The sequence below is a fragment of the Colossoma macropomum genome, unplaced genomic scaffold, assembly GCF_904425465.1.
Source record: "Colossoma macropomum unplaced genomic scaffold, Colossoma_macropomum, whole genome shotgun sequence".
NCBI lineage: Eukaryota > Metazoa > Chordata > Actinopteri > Characiformes > Serrasalmidae > Colossoma > Colossoma macropomum.
Genome location: NW_023494794.1, coordinates 24689219 through 24704071, shown reverse-complemented (window position 1 = coordinate 24704071; position 14853 = coordinate 24689219). Strand labels below are relative to the sequence as shown.

Sequence of the window (14853 nt, the reverse complement as noted above, 5' to 3'; positions counted from 1 at the left end):
TGACTTATATTTCAGCACAGTACCTATACAAGTGTCTCTGTCAGAGGCAAACTGTACTGCTGTAGCTTATTTCAATATGAGGCTCCCTATCGCACATAACGTTCCAAACTTTCTTTTACACATGCAACACTATAAATCATAGGATCTGCAGAATCTATTCAACTCTGCAGGGACATAAAGGTGTTTTTTTGTTGTTGCAATTAACAATGTAATATTACTAGCAATAACAGTAGCACATTATGATAATAGCAGCTCATAAACACATTGCATTTAACTAAATTTTTGTCAAAACGACCCCCAAATTTTAGCCGCCTACTCAAGAAAACTGCACAAATCACTGGCAGACCACCACTTGTTTTAAAAGCATGTGACCTTCCACAGCGATGTATGGTAGACTACACTATTTTAGACAGTTGATAAACAGACCACACATATTACCACCCAATGTCTCAACATGGTTACAACTAAACAAGCTTATTTCATTGTACAGCAACAATACAGTAAATATACGAGCCTACAGGGCCTTGACATTTCAACTCATTTCTTTGGAGCATAATGTAGCCATTCGTCTTTGCAACCTGGTGCTTTTTAATGTGGATCACGTTCCCTTTATGGTTCTGCTCGCGGAATTGTTTTACAATTCTTTTTTTCCCCCTGTATTCCCATAAAAACCATGTAGTTTAGCTGCAAAATGGTTCATGAGAGGGAAACATGGCAGAAAGGTGGCTGGAGACCACCCTCGGCCTACCATCAGGAGCTTACATTTGATATCTCACGAGCAAGGATGAGAAGCTAAATCAATGGTGTTCGGTGAGGCCCTCAAGGCAACGTCACGAAACAGACAAAACATTACAGATGCAGCAAGTCGAGCCACTCTAAACGATTATGCAAAGGCGAGCCGACGCCTGCCGCATGCTAAAAGACCCCGGGGCCAAGCTGCATCTGACCAGCCTTGCTAAACAAGCTAGAAAACCCGACTAACTCACAGAGCTGTGGGGTTAGGACAGGCAGCTAATGGGCACCAGATGCAAACAACAGACTCTGGCTTGGATTGGGGTTGTACACATGGGCTAAATATAAACCGGCAAGAGGCGCAACACATGGGAGCATCGCTGGACCCGAGGAGCAACACCAGTAATCGGAACAAGCCCGGATCGGAGGTGGTGGATAATTTAACAAAGTCCTACTAGGCAACGGGCATGAATGTGTGACTCAAAAGCCTCACAGCTTTGACAAATCTGGATTTAAACCAAGCTACAGCAAAGGTGCAGCGAGGCAGGTTAAGGCAGTCAGTTGTTTGTTAAATGTTTTAGCTTGTTTTCCAATGAGAGCAAAGCTGTACTGGATGTAGGATTAAATGAACAGTACAGCCTTGGTTTAATTGGTATATCTGGCAACAGTATACATAATTCACACTTTAAGGTGGCTGTTATGACTATTTTCAGCTGTGCTATTTGAGCTTACTAAAGAACTACACTCAATTTAAGGCAATTATGTGAGCATTTAGGTATGCAGTTGCAGGATGATAAATGGTGGGTTTAAACTTCCATTTCTTGTGAGCAAATTTAGACTTGTAGGTCTAGTGTGACCGCAACCAAATATGTCTTGGCTGACCAACTACTTTTGGGCTACATTTGTCTAAATTTGAGTTTTCACTGAACTATTCATTGAATGCAGACAGCCAACGTGTAAGCCATGCAAGTTATATGTCACTATAAAGAAAGATAATATTTTTATTGTTCTGAGCTACAAAGCTGCATGTTCTGTTCTAGTGCCACTATATACGTATGCTGGAGGGCTATATCTTGTGCAGCAAAGCATGCCTGCATACTCTTTATATATGCATGCATATGCTCGGTCGACTTCGCCAACTCCACATATTTGCCTTGCTGCCTATTACAATATCCCATTGGAATAAATATGGCCTTGAAAGCAGGAGTGCCTAGGCCTCTTCACTTCATCCTCCTCGTCTTCCCTCCTGCTACGCATTTCAATAATCTCTCTTTCTTTGTCTGTGTGCACGGCGGAACAACTTGAAACCTTGAAACTCATTATCTGAATCTGCAGCCTTCCTACTCTGTCTGGCCGGTCCTCCAAGAAACAGCAGAGGCAAAATTGTAACCTATAGAGCGATCATTATCCTGGCATGCCAGTGTTTTCACGGCATGAGTGGCAAGTGTGCCAATTAAAGTGGAATAATGCGAACCACCCTCTGTTTTTTCCTCCTGTGTAATTGTGCCTAATGCAGCACGATTAGCTTGTTACCCAAAATGTTGTCTTTGGTGATGGAATCAGATGAGACTTGTAAGGCTGTCTGGTTGACTCTAATGTGGTTACGAAGTTTTCAGAATCCACATGCAGTGTTTGGCTCCTAGTACTATTTTTAAGGCTTGACCAAAGCTTCTAGAGCAACCTTATCTTACCCTCGCCTTAACTGAACCATAAAATACAATATTTGCTCTTTTTGCTTAGCAACAGTGTCTAACACGTTATCAAGGCTGCCAGGAGGAAGTTCTAGCCCCTAAACCTCAAGCTGCAAATACTTTATATTCATAATAAGTACATAAATGAGGCCCTGTTGTCTTGGAGACTATAGTGTGGGTCAATCATCCTTGGGTCTATTAAATGTAACTGCCCTCTCTGGGGTTTTAAATCAACCTTTCCAAGGCTCTGACTAGGGTAACAAGCAACTGAGTGCAAATCACCCTGCTGTACTGAGAAATCAATGAAGAAATCTCAAGCACATGAAAGCAAGGAGCTTCTGGCTCTTTGAAGAATTTCTGTAAGCCAGGTTTTGATCATGAAATACATCAGGGTACACTGACCATGAAAATGGTTTATGCTGCCCATTGAGCAAGTAAGCAAATGAGGATTATGCCAGATAAATAGCTGAATAGCTTGGCAATACTGAAGATGTAGTATATTTGTGAATGGTTCTTTTTGTGGCAGAAGCATAAATCCTACAATGTCAAAATCATCATTATTATTCTGCAAACATGACAATTTACTAGGTTTACCCTTATGCAGCCTTCAAATAAATATTAGATGTAACACATCTAGGGCCAGATTCCCAGATTAAGCCTGACCTAAAAGATATTTTCAATAGTGAATCATCACTAATCTAACAGAGCCAGATGTGATCTTGTCATGAGAATTCACATCTGGGAACAACTTATTAAACTTTGTGGGCTAAACTGTGATGAAATCATTGACAAACAAGAGTATGCCCCAGCTAAAACCTGCCACCAAATTATTATAGTACTTATTCTTTTACATCTACAGTTGATAACACACGTAAACAAGCTAGCTAGCAAATCTCTACTGTTAGCTAATGGAACTGCTTCCTTGTAAGGGGTAATGTTTATTTTTGCTGCATATAATGTGCTCCAGAGGCTTAACTGAAGTGTTTAGGGGGCTTTCAGCCATGCTAACTTAGCATATGTTACATCCATGGGCTAACGACAGGCCATTCAGACAACGTTGATGAGCACATCACCCCCCTTACTTAGCCCTGCCTCTATTAAGTATTGGATTACTTTAGAAATTTCACACTCAGTTTGTTTCTACCCTAATAAATCCACATTCCCTCCCACATTTAGCCCTAAATTTGCCCCATGATTGTTGCCCCATGATTATCTTTATGAGATCATGTCTGGCCCCATGAGACTAAATCTCTACTGGCATAGCAGTTTAGTACAAGCAAGGCCTAAAACTAGCAGTCAGTATTTTATGGAATATTCTATTGCCAGCATTACATCCTTCAGCCTCGCTGGTTTGACAGAACTCAAGATTTTCTGCGCTTTTCATGTTTTTGTCCATTAATGTTCTCTCACTACAACACCCAGAATGCATTACACAAACACTCCATCTTTCATTCAACCATAGGGAATCCCCCTTCAACTGCTAGAGTAGCAACTCATACAGAGGCTAAAAAATGCAGCAAATATTTGGGCTTGCTGGCAGTCATATTATCTATCAAGCTACAGGCAAAAAAAATCAACCTGCCCCCCAAAAAACTCCCTACCATCAAGACACCACATCAGAAAAGGGTGAATTCCTACTCTTTACATTTCAAAATTTTGATCTATAGACTATTAAGGCAATGCTGTAAGAGGCAATTAGATAAGGTTGAATTGGGTTAAAAAGTAATGTAGAATTGGAACAAATTAACCAGCAAATTCTGTGAATATTGTAACTCTAAAGTACACAAAGCACTTTTTGCACTGTGCTTTGTGTTACTCAAACCGTGCATCGCTATTCCAGTCTTTTCGTATCCTAAACAGGGCAAATATATAAAACCTATATCACTTAGAGTCAAGTTAGCAGCACTGACGTTAGAGATTTAACACAGTGCATCCAGTTCATGCCTTCGGTAGCTTTGGTTTCAACGAGCTTATTTGCCAAACGAAGCTTCACACATTCACACAGAGTGACTCGCAGAGAAGAAGTCATTTTCATCACACATCTCTGGGCTACATCTTCGTGACAGAAGCTGTGCTTCAGAGCGGCGCTTATCAAGCTGCAGATAGTGAACCAGAGGGAGGAGAAGAAGCTGAGTGACAGCTCAGTGGTGGAAGAATAGAGAGCATGTGCCTTGAATGTGTCACAGAGCTGACAGAATTACAGTTAATGATGCTCACTCGAAACGCCACAGCATGCCTGGGGCCAATAACCCACACACACTAGTACGGCTTGTTCCCTGATGGGGTGGGCAATTGGAGAAAGATTCTCTACCATCTAGCTGCTGGACGTTCTTCGTCCATTTCTCGGCCAATTGGCCATTGCTGGTCCAGTCAAGGCATCAACTACGTAAAATCTGCTGCTGGTGCACCAACCCATCCATTGAGTTAAATTTGTCTTTTTTAAATGATACTCTTGCGGCGTCATATGTCTTAGAACAAGTGCTAATTGTTGTTCAGGGACTTGTTAACACTGTCTCTCTGGCTTTGCTCGTCTCCATCGATCTCATTATTGTGGCATGAAGTTGAAACTTTGGGAAATTTCACATAGATAGACAGTGGTGAGAAGTTCAAAGCTTGATCTCAATCTTCTGGGAGGTAATGGGTGTCTAGGCATATATCAAGGAGTTACTGTACAAGCGACTAGGATCCACTGCTCCAAAGTGGAAGAACTTAAAAGGAACAAACACTCATTCATGTGTTTCCTGTGATGTAGCCTCCGTGAATAGATGCCTCATACATAAAAGTGTGGAATTCGAGGCACGTGCCACCCATGGCTTGTGGGTACAAAGGATTTTTGTGTGTGTTTTTTTGCTACATTTTGAAATTCACACATTAGAAAAAGAGTAGCTTTTAGACTGATGTTTTGCCTAATAATAAGTTGGCCTTGTATGACCTCCGATTCCTTTTCTTTGTCTTGTTCTTATTCACCCTGCTAAGCTTTGTATCTGCTTAATGCACATGCTTACTTCCGGAAAGAGGTGTAGGGGATGGTAAGTTAGACAAAAAATGGTATGCATTAACTCCCTTAAACAGATGTAAAGAGTTGTGACAGTTTAAAGAACAGGTAGTTTAAAATCTAGGTAGTTAACTTAATGACTTAATAACAACTAAACAACTTAGCTAAACTTAGCTTGATTAGAATGTTTTGTATGTTCTTGTTGTCTTCGCTCAGCAGCTAATCAGAGAACCACATACACCATTCAGCAGATCCAATCAAAGCAGGGTTTTAGCCTTAACCTTTAGACCGTCCAGTATTGCTGTGGTTGCAGTTCAACACATACACTCTTAGAAAAAATGGTACTAAACTGTCACTAGGGTGGTGCCCTCTTGTTACTGGGGTGGTCAATACCTTTAGTTATGCAACATAATTGTACCATATTCCATTGAAATTATATTTTGTGTGGATTCCATATACCCTGACTTTTTTATTTAATTGTTCTCTTTTAAAATGTTAGATTATGGAAAGGTACAAAAACATACTTTTGCCGTGGGAAAACTTTTTTAAGGTGCACATTTGAACCTTAAAACCACCGTTGTACCTTTGAGAGTACATTTTCATTGTTGGTATCTTGATGAATGAAAATTGTACCTGCTCAGTTCCCTATTTTTCTGACAGTGTAGCAGTAGAGCAGTAAACTATTTTTAAAGTAGACTTACACTGTAGCACATCCCACTACTGTTTTTCAAAGCTTGAAACAAACATTAGACATTCAGACAAAACATTTAGCCTAAAATCAGAACATACTCAGAAAAGATGGTTGCTAAAAAATTAGACCAATTGCTGGTTTGCAAAAATGCCAAAATAGTAATTTCTGGTAGTCAACTTCAAGTGAAATTCTATGAATCAAGTACAGATCTTTTTCCCATATTTAGCAAACAAAGGAACTGCCAAGCAAAGAGTTGACAACATTTTGCCTGTAGGCTTCCTCAGGTCATCAAATGCACCCATTGATCTCTTCCTTTTATATGGCTGTAGCAAAAATCTACCTCTCTTACACAAGGGGCAATAGACACCTGGACATGTTTATTAACTGTTCGTGATGGTCTACTACATGTTGCCTCTTGTGGAAATTGCTACAAAAGTGTAAAAGAAAAAGGTCAAAAACTTGACAAAGCCAACGGGCAAAAAGTTGTCAACTATTTGTGAACATGCCAGTAACTTTGTTTGCCAAATATGGGAAGTATGGGAAGTGTAATTGGGTGCTAAAATGCATTTGCATATTACTATCATCAAAATTTGTAATAATAACTGATATATTAAAGTTTGGGTTGAATCACAGCATATAGATCACTTGATGATGATGTAATATATTTCCAAGTTACAGTCAAAAATGTAAAGAGATGCCCAGTCAGCCTCTTTCAGGCTTAGGTTCTAAAGGGTTAGCAAACACTCCATTTCAAAAGAATGTAATTAGCTGAACTTTTCTACCTTTTGTGATAATATAATTAGCTCTTTGCCACAGGGTTGTGCCAAAACATCAAAATGCATCTCAGGATATATCACTGCCATAGCGCCAGCAAGTCTACAGACTCTTTCCCTCAAGTCAAATTGAGAGCTTGAAGGGCTGCTAGTAGAAACTTCCCTCAACCCTTTTACAGAATCTGAACGCCCTTTGAGATGGAAGCAGGGATTCCCCCCAAGGCTAAGTGTCGGAGGGGAAGTCTGGGAGCCCCTTTCTTGTCCGAAAAAGGAAATGCACTTACCATGACGGAGATGTGCAGCAGGTGCATGTGCTCATGTAGGCCCTGAGCAGGTTCTCGCACTGTGGGCTGTGTGGCCTGGGCCAGCTGCTCCGGATTGCTCATGGACACGTGGAAGAAAAGAGTGCCGTTCTCCAGCCACTGCTGCTTCCAGTGCACTTGGGAGATATCCGCACTAGTGCCTGACATTTCTGCATCAGGGAAAGAGAAACAGGAATGCTTAAGCCTTCAAGGGTCTAGTTGTCCTTGATATTCAATTTGAATTTACATGTCAAGTAGGTACATAGTTAATTAGACAGGTCAGACAGACCACTTCTGATATGGCAATGCAAACGATGAGGATTTTGTCATTTAATTACAGGGTAAACATACAAAAAAAAGAAATGTTTCAAATATGCAAGTTCATAAACTCTTTAATAGCCTGGCTTCAGAATAACTATAGACCATCTAGACCACTTTGCTCAGCTGAGGCAGGCTTAGTGCAAACTCCAAGGATCTCGTAAACTCTGGAATAGCATTCCAGATACTTTTAGGAGTGCAATGGGTGTCTTAGATAGATAGATAGATAGATAGATAGATAGATAGATAGATAGATTTTATTAATCCCAGAGAAAAAGTCATTTATTACAGCAGCACAAAGTACAGTAAAGAGCAAAACAAGGGCAACAATATTGTTGTACGCTATTTTCCAGATGCATAAACAGAAGAAGTAGAGATATATAATAAAATATACTAAAACAATCAGGAAATATAATATGAGGTACAAAAATAAGTAAAATCACATTAATATCATGTAGGTGACAATGCAATGGTGCATGTCACATCCAGTGAAGGAACTGATGACTAAATACTGGAAATGATAACATGCAATATATTAATAATTGTGCACTAGTTGTGCTGAAAACATATTTGTATAGGCTAGCATATGCTCTTTTTGCCAGTCCCGAAGTTTTTATGCTTGCTTATTTTCCTTTACAATATAATATTTCCAACATTCCAATGTTTTACTTGCAACACCAATCTGGTATCAGTTAGTCTACACTTTTGAGAGAATTTCTCCACTTGTTCCAACAAGCTACTTGAAATATTTAAGCAAAATGTAAGCATAAGAAGAGGCGTTTCAAGGCGTATATGCCGTGAGGAACCTTGGCAGGTTCATGCATTCTAAAATACAGACTTGGCTGAGTAGGTGTATGCAAATGAGTTGAATCTGAGAGTAATGATTGATGGCATAGATCAAGTACGCCTGTAAACATAAACTACACAAGCTTTAATACTTCAGTCTTGATTTGGAAACCAATAACACCAATGACTTTGGTGACATCCTTCCACATGCTGATATAAGTGGTATTCTTGCTTTCTAAACACATTTGTGTGTCCATAATGTCCACAAAATGACACCCACATGAAGGACAGGTGGGTGAAATCGCATGCATGCTTGGGTGTTTAAGTTCAGAGGTCGCACTTGAGACACATCGCTCACTTGATTAGTATTCTGCACCAGCCTGTGCTCTTTGCCCAGGTAAAGAAAAACGGGGCATCAAAAGCCTATTGGCTCAGCAAATGCACTTTGCGAAAGCACTCTTCTGACTTCGACATCCTTATTCTTCACTTCCTTAAATTGAAGGTGACATAGTTGAATGTGTTTTGAATCAGCTCTGGCAGCAGCACCACTGACAACTTTGGACTTTGGAGTTTTGCGAAAGGGCAGACATTTATTACTCCGCTAACACCCTCGAGCTTGCTTACCAGAGGCCCAATTAAAGCCCCTATTCAACAATAAAGCACAAACAGAGTAAACAGGCTTAATTACATTGACGCTTTCATTATCCTCAATGACTCTTTTGCTCGCAATCCACAGTAAACAAATGATGACATAAATCAGTCAAATCAATACGAACGGGGGGAAAAAAAAGGAGCGCGTAGGTGCTGTTAGTGTGATCTATCAAAGCAGGTCCATAATCATTACCAATAAAGCAGTGGCGAGAAAGATGCTGCTTCAGTGAGTTCCGTTCTTAAGCCATCCTCACAAATCACAGGCAAGCCACCCTAAACCTATTAATACATTACTGAGAACTCCACCTCAGCACTGTGGACATCAAGATCACAAAGTGCCAAAAGCTTGTGTGAGTGGTTCAGTGCTAAGAGAAAGAGAGGAAAGAAGAAAGCCAAGTCAGAGAGAGGGCTTGAGGGGCATGAATGAGGCACACATGATCAGGCTCTGAGGGAGTGTTGATAAAAGGGAGGGAAGATGGTTATCGGGGCCCGGGATAGTCCTCCAATCGACCCCGCACACTGTTCACTATAACCTCTGGGAGCCAATGTGCAGGAACAAGATTTCCTTAGAGAGAAGGCTGGATATTGCATTTGCGTAATCCTTCACTCTTAAAAAATTTGGTGCTTCAAGGGTTCTTTAGTAAAGAAAATGGTTCTAGATAGCAGCATGAACACTCAAAGAACCCTCTGCAAGGGTTCTTTGCATCATGAAAGGGTTCTTCAGATTGATGGGGAATGTGTATAATTGTGCTACAGATGGTTACACTTTATTTAGTATAGACACTGTATTTAGTATAGAACCATCGATATTTCACAGTATCCTCTATTGTCACAGTGTCAAGCTTGTAAAAGTAGAAGAACCCTTTTGAATGCTTTACAGAACCATTGGTAACAATTTATTTGGATAATCCACTTCAGATGCTTTGTAGATTTAGTTACACTCAACTAAATATCTACTAAATTGACAATAATTTTCTTTAACACTAAACCTGGTTCTAATCCTAACTTTAACCTCAACCCAAAACCTAAACCCAAACCTTACCCTGGTCCAAATCCTAACCCTAACCCTACCACTATTAAGAATCGACTCAACAGTTTCAGAGTCAGAATCAACAGTTTCAACAGGTTACAATTTAACATCTGTAGATAATCCATGGGGAACTGTAGTGGACTATCCTAATGAAGTGAGGCTGAACCATTTTCAAAAAGGTTTTATGTAGAACTATCTCCAGCAAATTCCCCACCAGCCTGAAAAACCCTTTCACCACGCAAAGAACCCTCTATTTATACAGAGGGTTCTTTGAGTGTTTACGGTTCTATACAGAACCATTTTCTTTACTAAATAACCCTTGAAGAACCTTCAATTTAAGAATGTTATGAGTTATTTTTTTCTGTTCTTACTTTTAAACACCATTAGAAAATGTCAGCTGTTAAACAGTTGAATGCAAAAACTTGGGTACCTCTGGTCAAATTACCCACATTCTCCACAAAGAACACACTTCTGGACATGTTAATGCACAATTATAGTGTGTTTGCTTTATTTAACATATTAAGAAAAATGATAAAAAACATAATATGTGGCCTGTGTAAAAGTTATAGCAAATTTTATGTAATGTTTTATTCATTTATTTTCAACAGAAATTGTACAGTAAAATTTGTTAAGGCGTGCCATATTTCTGTTTGTCCCCTGTAGAGAGTGTGTTAACTTATTTTCAGTTAGGAAATTAACAAGACATGTAATTTGACCAATAATTAATTAATTTGTATAGAACCTTTTTAAATATGGTTCTATACAGACACAAAACTGGTACTTTAAGCTTTACATTGTAAGAACCTTTTGCTGCTATATAAACAATTTTCAAAAATCGTTTTCACCACACCCTGTATATGTCTGTGTGTCTGCCTTGTGATGTCCAGGGTGTACCCTGCCTTCTGCACAATGACTGCTGGGATAGGCTCCAGCTTCCCCCCGTGACCCAGAAGGATAAGCGGCTTAGAAGATTTTCACAACACATCTGAAGAACCATTTCACCACCCAAAGAACCATGTAAGCATGAAATTGTTCTATATAGAACTCATGATTCCAAATAGAACCACTGTGTTTACTAAAGAACCATTAAACATTTTTGAAGTGTGCAGGAAAAGCTCCTTCAGATGAAACTTTTGCAAAACTACATGTGCTTTGGGGCAGATATTTGAGGGTGAGATGTTTTACTAGTTAATGCAGACGGAAGCCATTTAGCTAACATTACTGCTAGGAAGCCGAACACTGCGTTTGTATTTATTAACCTCTGCATCAGTGGATTTCTTTGTTGCCATGGAAGGCAATTCCCAGTGGTTATATCATATAGTTGTGTTATATATGCTGAGAATTGTAGTGTAAAAATATTGATGGACAAAAAGGACATAAAGGCAAGGTGTGAAATACAGGGAATACTTTGCAGACTGCAAAAAAGCGTGAATTCTATCAAACCACAGAACAGAATATCACATGACATGATAAATAACATTAACCCCTTTAAATGAGAGTCTTATTACATACTAAGGCTTTTTATTCAATAACTACAGGGACTTAAATGCAAACTAGCTGAGCTGTTCTTAGATTATAGAAGTGTGTAATGAAACTTTGGGCCCTCCCCGCAGCTCCTGGCCATTTGGGGTAAAATGCCAATTTAATGCACAGGGATCAGTTTGGGTGGCAAAATAAAACTTCTGCATATGAGTTTTCGTCTCCTGTTATTATGTCATTAGTTATTATGTCAGGGATGCAAGATTTTATTAAGACACTGATGGCACGGCTGGTTATGTGGCAACTGCCATATCCTGGCATTTTGACAAATTGGAAAATATTAGTTGAAAAAAAATTGTCTTTAAACAATAAAATCTTAAAAATCTTTATGAAATGAGCAAACTAATATCTAGTGACATTAGCAAAGCTTAAAAACAAAGCTCCCAGATTACCACAGCTTGCTAGTTCACCATTCCCAATTAAAGGGTTGTTCAATGCAGCAGAAAGCTAGTATGCTGACAGCTACAGTTTCAGTCAACTTCCATTTAAAAATGTCCCTCTTTTTGGTGTGTTTCTATACGCAGTTACTCCGCCATATGCTCTGCATTCGCACAATGCCACCACTGCTTCTGGACCAGATCTGCCACCAAATATCAGGAGACCAAGCAGTTCATTCTGGATCAGCCAGCCGTGAGAAGGATTCAGGAGATGAAGACATTAGCAATGGGTGGAATTCTCAGGCAAAGAGTACAAGAGTGGATTCAGTAACTCGCTTTTAGCCTCTGGTACCACACATGAGACCAGATGCACAATGTTAAATTGGGCATTAGCCTCTGACTCCTGATCAGCTGGTAAGGATTAAGGTCAACCTCTGTTATCTCTCTCTAGATTCCCTCAACTACTCTCTGCTCAGGAGCTGTGTTTGGAGAGATGGATTTCTGTGAGGTGCTCACAAGCCTCTAACCATAAATCTGTGATGGAGGCACAGAGCAAGGACTTCTATATATTTAAAGCTCAGTGGACACTGAGCACCGTGGGCTACAGTGATTCATTTTTTTAGTGAAACAAACCTAGTCTTGGGGCTTTCCTTTAGATTATATATGTACTGTATGTCTAAAAGTATCCATGCCCTTCGTCTAAAGCATTGACCGATAAAATGGGATGCTCTATAGTGGCTGCACAAGATCCTAATGTCAGCCGGAGGGATTCAAAACCCCCAGCACTGGGATGTGGAGCAGTGAAACTGCATTCTTTGGAGTGAGGAAGCTGAATCCAATACCTTTGGGATGAGTTAGAGTGGCATTTGTGATCAAGAACTGATGACCAACATCAGTACCTGACCTCACTAGTGCTCTTGGGACAGAATGGAATCAAATCCTCACAGCAATGCTCCAAAATCTAGTGTGAAGCCTCTTCAGAAGAGTAGAGGCTGTTGACCCAAGGGCTTGAGCCCATGCCCCCTTTGCCCTCAGACTGGACAAGTGCCCTCTTGTTCATTAATTGGGTTGTCATTGATATGACTGTTTGTTTCAGGAAGTCTCGGCTCAGTGGTATAGAGCTAAGGGGGTCACCTTTGGAGGGGTTCACAGGCTTCAGCGCTCTTGGGTGCCCCCTTTGGTGTGTACTTAAATTGTAAATAGATTGTAAATAGAGATTTTGCCTCAGTAACTCAACCGGTCTGGATCTACATATCACCACAGAGCTGGAAATCCTGCCAATAAAGCATTGATAATCTCATTTGGGACAACAAATGACAGTGAGCAGAGCTAACAACTTGCAAAACCATGATGATGTTATTGTGCACTGTTAGAAATAAAGGTTCTGTGCAGGTACAGTTTTTGTTTAACAAGGTACAAACAATGTAAAAGTTCCCTCAAAGGCACAACAGTGGTTTTAAGGTCCAAATGTGCACCTTAAAAATGTTTTACCAGGTGAAAAATATGCATTTTTACCTTTTCAAGAATGTTTTAAAACAGAACAATACATAAAACCCAGGGGTGTGTGGAGTCAAGACGACCTACAAAATGTAATGTCAATGGATTATGGTACAGTTATGTTCCCTGACTAAAGGTACTGAGATGTACCCTTGAGGGTACCACCCCAGTGACATCAGGGTTACTGCCCCAGGGACAGTTTAGTACCCTTATTTCTGAGAGTGTAGGAAACAGGGATTTATGGAAAATGTTGTGCAGCTCCTAAATAGAGTTGCAACTCTAAAGATGTTAAACAGCTTAGTGGGTAACCTTACAGCCATGTATTCTGCAAAGTGGGGTTCGAACATCCCTGTTCGGACAGTACATCTTGTACATCTAGTCATTTTGGTTTCCTCTGAAATATGAATACACTGGCTCTTTTGATAAGTAGCTGCAACTGATTGTACATTAAAATAAGTTTGATTCATGTTTATGTTGCCCTTTTTCCTTGGAACTCCTACCCCTCAAAATGTCTCTTCAACAATCTGATCCAAATTAACCTCTTCAAAACTAGACATTTACACAATTGCAGACATGTCAGGAATCATTTACATTGATTAATTTAGTAAAACGTCTCTTTACAGGTTATGAAAGCTTCAAATACATATCTTAATAAATCAAGCTAAGACAGAAACTCAGCAACACACTGACACCAACCTGCTGGGCCCAAAATAAGCCATTATTATGTCCACCTAATGTGTCATGGAATCAGTGTAATGTGAAGTTGCTGAAAAGCCATTAAATGTTATTTTCATAGCAATTAGCTGTCCTTTCCTCTCAGACAGACTTTTTACCAGCCACATTTTTTCTAATGACAACTCTCATTTGGAGACAGTACAAACCAAAGAGACAAGTGTATGGGTTAGTAATAGGCCAACCTGTCATGTAAGACTGCAACCAATGAAACTATTCTCTCCGATTTATTTGTGAACCGGCTTTCCAGGCAGCACGCCAAAGTTCTGGAGGGGTTTCAGATAAAATTAGGATGGATTCCTACTACTACACAAAGTTGAATTCATTTGAATAAATTACATTACCTCATATTTAGACCCAGGCTAAATGGAGCTGGAATAAGATTTTTTTTTATATGTTTCAATTAGCCAATTTGCAGACTTTGTTTAAGTCTTCCCTGCCACCCTAAAAAGTTATTACACTGTCGCCTAAAGAAAGCAAACATAGCTATCAAACACTGAGGTGATAAACCAAGAAGGAGGAATTGAAATATGCTCCAGCTCACAGCCAGTGATTTAGTCCTCATCAGGTTTGATAAGCAATAGTAAACACACACCTATCAGACAATATTACCATGGTTGGGCATCCCAGAGTTGGGGACAGTGAGAATTTGGAAACATTTTTTTTTGGTGCACTGTAGATGCTTTGTAGACGCTCACTTTTATATTAACTTATGCCCATCTATATATCATTGATTCCA

The 14853-nt window shown here is 39.7% G+C and overlaps 1 protein-coding gene across 1 annotated transcript in view; it reads right to left on the bottom strand.

The window, feature by feature from the left end:
- LOC118814606 (astrotactin-2-like) overlaps positions 1-14853 on the bottom strand; it is a 697894-nt gene that overhangs the window by 548044 nt on the left and 134997 nt on the right. Inside the window, exon 2 of the mRNA XM_036580304.1 lies at positions 7167-7354. Coding sequence (XP_036436197.1) covers positions 7167-7354 — 188 coding nt within the window. The remainder of the gene's footprint in view (positions 1-7166; positions 7355-14853) is intronic.